The sequence below is a fragment of the Ruditapes philippinarum genome, unplaced genomic scaffold (assembly GCF_026571515.1).
Source record: "Ruditapes philippinarum isolate M1 unplaced genomic scaffold, ASM2657151v2 ctg1735_1_1_1_1, whole genome shotgun sequence".
Taxonomy (NCBI): domain Eukaryota; kingdom Metazoa; phylum Mollusca; class Bivalvia; order Venerida; family Veneridae; genus Ruditapes; species Ruditapes philippinarum.
This window is the reverse complement of record NW_026857406.1, coordinates 133,998-141,280: the sequence shown is the minus strand read 5'-3', so window position 1 is coordinate 141,280 and position 7,283 is coordinate 133,998. Positions and strand designations below refer to the sequence as shown.

Below are 7,283 nucleotides of genomic sequence, written 5' to 3'. Positions count from 1 at the left end.
TATAAAATGCGTTGTTTCAAACTAGCGGATAGAAGATCAATTCCTTTTACAAATGCAATTGTAATGGTTCATAGAATAATCAAATGTTTTATTAAGTACTAATAAAAAAAAATGTTCACGGAAAAACATTCGCTTTTCTCAAGTCACTGTAATGACTGTGAAACAAAAAAATGTTGTTTTTTTTTTTGTAAAGTAGTTTGAACCATGTAAAGTACACAGTTTGGTGTTAACTTATATAAAAAGACATTAAAATGGTGGATATGAAAAAATTGCCTGTTTATTTACACATCTTTATAGGTTTGTGTCATTATATTGGGATGGAGCAGCAATTTAGGGCAAGTGTCCGTTTTAATCATAACTTAGCCTCCGGATATTGTTTAAAGAATCATACAAAGACAAGTTATTCAGAGTGTCTTGCACATTTTGAAAAGGGCAATACCAGTTTCAATGCCATGGTGTACAGGAGATCATTTTTACTTTGTAGTTTGTGCTACGTTCCTACGAGTCTGAGTGTAAGAAAAGAGCCAGGATTTATGATGGCTCATACCCATATTACAGGTAACAACTTCATCATATAATATCTCACATTTAATATATTCTTATATTTAATTGTTAGTAATAATTATACGTGTAAATCGAAAACAGGGGAGATTCCTCGGTGTCTGTTCATAGGGGATAATGAAAAATTACAACACCCCTTATGCCCTCTAGTACCGGTTTAAGCGGCACTCAATCTTCAATACTTCATATGCTAGGATGAATTATCCTGAAGGACCAGAATAATAAACTGAAGTGAAGTACGGGGAAAACTTTTACACATGACTTGAAAACTACTTTTGTGAGGTTAAAAAGATCTGAGTGATCCCACATATAGATTAAGCAGACCTTCACTAGAAAACTTTAGAGGTCACATGCTTTCTTTTACTTGGCGACCTTACGCCGCTTTTCATTGAATGGCACGAAAGTGTCACATTGGAGGTTCCATGATGACCGCCGGTTGAATGATGACCGCCGTATGAACACATCTGCGGATGTTTCTTAATTAAAATACTTCACCAATTTCATATTTAAATGTTGAATTCTGCTAAAGCCGGTACTAGGGGCTTGGACGGTAGTTTGCACTTGACAGTACTGTCCATGAACAGGCTCAACCAAATCGGGCCTGCAATACTCAATTTTGCCTTTTTGACTTTCTTTAGGGATTCCTATTTACTCATTTTTTCACTATATAGCTACTTTCGACAAAACCATTTTCGCTATTTTTATTTTTCCCATAGGAATATAGATTTTAAAATAAACTTAATACAGTATTGGTACAATGTCTTGTGTCAGGAATATAGATATTTGTATAAGTGAAATTATATTCTATGTTTGGTAATTTGATACATTGATAATTACATTGTTGCCTTTGTTAGTTATAAGGTATCTTTGGTAAGTCTTGTAATAGAAATGCCTACTTGAAATAAACACCAATTTTGATCTTTAATGTTTATAAATATATACACTACAAGTTTGGTTTATTTTATTATTATTATTTTTCCCAAAATTTTCTGCTTTCATTAATTTTATGTACCTTCAAAATGTAATGTTATTTTCGTCTACCATTGTATGGTTTACACTTCTTAGGCAATGGCTTTCCCTTTCTTCTACAAAGTTTGAACTATTCCTTCTGGATCATTGATTCCAATGGCAATATATATTGTTTTGACAATTTAATATTACTAATATCGATCGGTGTTGTGGTTAGTGGTTTGGGGCAGGGGTGATAAGCTGGATGGAGTGTGTTCATGATATTACGTTTTTATAATTTCGTCAATATCGCTTCCAAAAGATTAGGGGTCTACAAATTTCAGATTTGTAAAATACTGACAAAATAGGAAAAGTCACAAGACAATACACACAGAAAATAAGCGTTCCTGCTCGTAAACGATCATTCGGTTCCTTTTTAACGTCTGTGTGGTAATCTGAGTGAAATCGACAACCTTCCGTTTTAAATGCCTGGATAGCTCTTTTTCTGAAATGAAAGAAAAGAAAAATGTCCGACTGCTTAAGAGAAGGACCCACATCAATTAGAGATATATAGGGATGAAAATATTTAAAAACCCGACAGAAGATAATGAAAAAATCATTTTGATTGTGAAAGAATATTGCATGACACATTTTAATTAATTAATAGATATTAATTAAGATGTGCATCATATCTAAAGATAATGATTTTTACATTTGCAAAGCCTCTACTGTCTTTCAGACGGTGATATTAGTAAAGACATTTGAGCCGCGTCACGACAAAACCTACGAAATGCGTTTTCGACCAGCATGGATCCAGACCAGCCTGCGCATCCGTGCAGTCTGATCAGGATCCATGCTGTTCGCTTATCAACTCTTTTACAAGTAGAGAAACTGATAGCGAACAGCATGGATCCTGATTAGACTGCGCGGATGCGCAGGCTGGTCTGGATCCATGCTGGTCGCAAACCCATTATGTTGGTTTTGTCGTGACACAGCTCATTTTCACTTCTGTTGCTTCATGTATTACTATGTAAAGAATCATGTTCGACGGTGAATTAAACTGTCAATAAATTTAAAGATATACTATCCTCAAATTTGATATTGGAAAATATTTATAATGGCTACATAGTCTTTTTGTAAAATATAAAATAAACATGTTATGACTTCACACAAAGTAGAGATATATGGTAAGCTGTAAATTCTACACACTAAAAGCGGACACTTTGTTCATTAAAAAATTAACTGTCATTTAAAAAAAAGAAAAGAAGATTTTCTTGACCCATAATAATGAAAACAGATTCCTATGCATAATTTGTACGTTCTTTTATTCAAATAAGATATATTCAGTAAGAATTTTATAGTTTCAATAATTTTTTACAAATAAATACAAGATAAAAGACCCCCTCAAACATGAGTATAGTTTTTCTTAAAAAATACCCCCCACCCAAACAAAATAAATAAAATGAAAAATAAATAATTAATATAAGATGACTTTTTGATACACTATAAAGATTGAGCCTAATTCATGCCTGACATATTTTACTTAAAAGTATACATGTATAATTAATCATATTAAAATGTACAGACTTGATATAATAAATTAAGTTGTAACAACTACCCTGTTCTAAGTTTAAATATGATATAACTTCTTTTTTATAGACACATCAACGGAGAATTTGGCGCTAAATAAACCAACAAACCAAAGTGCAACATTTTTTACATCTGCATATGGTAACGCCTCATCCACTCTTGCTGTTGATGGAAACAGGCAGACTGCAATGGTACAAGGTAATCGGTACGTATGTGCTCAAATAGACTCCGATTCTTCTGGCGAGTATTGGTGGATCGTGGATTTGGGACACATTTATTCCGTTTCAAAGGTGGTGATTTATAACCGGAACGACTGTTGTGGTGGGTATAAAAAATGCTATTCAATTTGTGATTGTTTACAGTAGTTTAACGTGATGGAGTAAATGTTGAAAGTTTAGGTGTAAGTCGAAATGAGTTTACCTTTTGCCATGTTTGTTACCAATTTAATATTCTACTTTTTATTAATACTCAATTACCCATGTGGCACATCCATAAATATCCTTCCTTTAAGATGTACGCTCAGATGATAAAACGAGTGAATTTTTAAGTGGTTTTATATTTATCTTAAACATGTCATAGTATCAATTATTTGTCAATCCCCATTAAAATAGACAATCTTATGAAATATATATCTAGTTCAACTGATCTTGATAACAACAACAACAACATGAGCGTAACACCACTTTAAATGATATAGAACTTCTAGTGTTTATGTTAAAAATGTTGATACCGCGTGATGCATATTTTAAGTATTATATGTTACTATTTTTTATCATTTTATCGTCCACATTTCAAGCATACCTTTTATAAACTGCTATAATCTAATACTCAATGTATATCATAATTTATAAATATGCACCGTACGGTGTAAGAGTGCATTTAATTTTAACAATATATTTATTCTGTATAATCGTTATAACAGATAGGTAAGCTGCATTACAATACGAAAATGTTTGTTTAGTTAAAGATATACATGTACTATGCTCATCCTTAGGAAAAATATTTTTATCACAGAAATTTATTGAAAGCTATGTAATTCTTACCAAATATGTCCAATTTGAATATGTATTGAAAGTTCGTAAAATTGGTCTTTCCTTAAAAACAACCGCAAGTTTTTTAAATGACACTTTATATTCACATTGAAACCACCTATAGACTATAGTGTGTAGGATTTTAAACACAACTGTGTGTGAAGTCAAATTATGATTATTTCATATCTACAAAGAGACTTTGTAGCAATTTTAAATATTTTCAAATATGAAATTTGAGCATAGTATATCTTTAAACGAAGCATATCATTACAATAACATCAATTAGTTAAATTGTTGCATCTAAAGCATACAGCATGGGTTGCAGTCGTCCCTTGACAACGTTTTTGGCCAGTTGTATGCATGAAATTAAGTTACAAGTAAAATACTTTGCAATCATCATCATCATCATCGAAATCCTCATGTCTCTTAAGATATACAGCTTTTCGTGTTCACTGCTGTATATATTGTCTTTACATGAACATCATATTTAATAAAACCCGAACGAATTTCAGTTCGTTGTTCTAAAATATATCCAATTTATTCGAAAGAAAAATAAATTTTTGTAGACTGGATCTTGAAATTGATAGTATCTCAACCACTTTTCCAATAATTTATTAAATTATCCTTTTTAAAAAAAATGGAAATATTTGACAAATCTAATTTCTTCAAGAGACCGGAACACAATTGGAACGATAGTCCGTAAGGATTAAAATGTTTTTGTTTTTTTCAAACGTCGGAAAGCATCGTAAGATAAGTAAAGTTATAAAAGGTAAAAAAAATCTGGCAAAAAGGGAGATTCTTTAGAGACAATTGAAGCAACAAATTTACATGAAAACTACAGATTCGGTTTGATTGTGAGTATTCATGAAGGATAATGTAAAAGTGCTACAAAACAATGACTTTGAGGTAAAAAAATTTTAATGATTGCAATATAAGAACATATTATTCATTTCGTTTCAGGCCATTGGCTCAAAGAACTTGATATAAAAGTTGGAGAAAGCTTAAGCGAGAAGAGTATGCATTTGTGTGAACATTACAAAGGACCCCCCGCGACGGGGTATATTGTGACAATTATTTGTCAGCAGCCGTTGTTAGGAAAATTTGTACAAATTAAAAAAACAATCAATGAAGGAATGGTATTGTGCGAAGTGGAAGTGTATCATTAGTTTATATAAGCATGTAAAAAGTATAACATAAGAAAATAATTCGGGTTTTTGCCAATTTGACTGTATGACAAACGTCTTATAAGAGCGTGCTAAATCTTAAAACACAATATGTTAGTATTTCCTAACATCTACATATTTCCTATTTACATTTAAAAATGCTTGATGTATTAAGTCATTTTTATGTTTTTAAAGAGAAGTTTTCATCAGTGTTAAATAAACACCGGTACCGTTGGCCTAGTGGTTAAGGCGTCCACCTTCGGATCAGTAGGTCGAGGATTCGAGCCCCACTGGAAGCGTTAATGTAAGGATGAATGTTTCTCGTGGGACTCGTTCCGAAATAGCCGCTTCATGAGCTGCGATGTAATTAAAATGAATGTTTACCGATGTCTATCCACCTGGCGCCTGGCAGGGTGGTAGGATTTGGGAGGACATGGTATGCAAGCAAAAGGTGTGTCATAAGTCAGAAATGGCTGGCCCTTTCAGTAGGGGTGACACTATAATAAACAAGACCTTTACCCTTACCTTTTTTTAATACAGTCATATGTATATATATAATTGTGTATATCATGATTGTGCATTCTTTGCCTATCGTGATTAAATTTTGCATTCTGAAAACAACAACAACAGCAAAAACAACAACATCTTTATGAATGAAATGAGAAATGAAATAAAATAAATTATGAACATTTTATAATTCCTAATTAGTTATTTGTTTTAAATGGTAGCTTTTCCAAAAGAATGATAGATCGAGAGCAAGTTCATCTTATACTATCAATATATGTTTTATTCATCGCCTCATAACGAAGAAGAGCATCATAAATATTTACTTAAATATATTTTATGCTCAAATTTGATATTTCTTAATACTGATAACTGCTATAAAGAGTCTTTTTTAATGTTAAATAATCATATTTTGAGTACACTCAGAGGCGATATGTTACGTTCAAAACTCTAGACACTATAGCTTAACTCAGTTTAAATATATTGTTTATATAAAAAAAATAAAGCATTATTTTTCCAGAAAAGTACCAGGTTAACATGAACAGTTTAAAGGAAATGTAGCCTCCAAGACATAGTTTATACATTCTCTTATACAAATTAGATATATTCAATATATATGTATCAAATGAGGAAGGGGAATAAAGCGAAACATGTTTTGATACTTAAATTTGTGTTGGTTTTTGATCCAATTGTCGCAATATCAATAACAATTTCCTTGATTTCATTAAATTTCTTCAATGAAAGTATTTTACCCAAAGACGAGCACAGTATACATAAAAAATACACAAAAAACTACACAAATAATCTTTAAATAATAAATAATCACCAAATAGCAAAAATTAACAAATTTTTAACTCACAAAGGTAATAAGTCCAACGAAGCAGCATTATTTTCAAGGGTTAGACTTCTCAATTAATAAGCTTCTGTTAAAAACTTTGCATTTTTTACAATACTAGTTCTACGTTTTGATGACATAATATTAATGAACTTTTGTACTGAAGGCCAAGCATTATTTGTAAATATATAAACAAGAATCTCATTTGCAACAACTGAATTTCACATTAGCTATTTTTTGGTCACTAATTACTTTTTTAGATTATGTGTAGTTAATTAATAAAATTGTCAATAATTAAGTGTTTCCATAACAGCCTTGTTGTTAGGATTGAGACTGTCATATTAGCCGTCTGCCTTTGGTCTCAGGCTAACATGACAGTCTTCAGCCCAATAACAAGGTCATAAGGAAAACACAATTAATTATTAACATTATAATATTATTGTAACAAGAACGTAAATTATAAAATGGTACTCATTTTCAACAACCATAAACGTAATTATATTAACGAAAAGTAATTTATGTTAATTTTACAAGTATTATTGTAATAAGAACATACAATTATAAAACGGTACCACAGAATGTAATTAAATTATACGAAAAGTAAGGTATGTTAATTTTACTTTATTGTAACAAAGGACATACAGGAATTCA

General features: G+C 31.2%; 1 protein-coding gene across 1 annotated transcript; it reads left to right on the top strand.

Annotated features, from left to right (window-relative positions):
* LOC132749622 (fucolectin-like) lies at window positions 1-6,543 on the top strand. Its single transcript, XM_060739464.1, has 3 exons — window positions 1-558; window positions 3,169-3,420; window positions 5,091-6,543. Exons 1-3 carry the CDS (start codon window positions 252-254, stop codon window positions 5,294-5,296), a joined length of 765 nt encoding a protein of 254 aa, XP_060595447.1. The 5' UTR covers window positions 1-251; the 3' UTR covers window positions 5,297-6,543.
* The last annotated feature ends 740 nt before the right edge of the window (window positions 6,544-7,283 follow it).

Bases quoted from the DNA above. Each gene is read 5' to 3' on its own strand.
- LOC132749622 (XM_060739464.1), top strand. From the start codon at position 252: ATGGTGGATATGAAAAAATTGCCTGTTTATTTACACATCTTTATAGGT. The intron at 559-3,168 runs GTAACAACTTCA...TCTTTTTTATAG, and splicing joins GGCTCATACCCATATTACAG to ACACATCAACGGAGAATTTG. The intron at 3,421-5,090 runs GTGGGTATAAAA...ATTTCGTTTCAG, and splicing joins TAACCGGAACGACTGTTGTG to GCCATTGGCTCAAAGAACTT.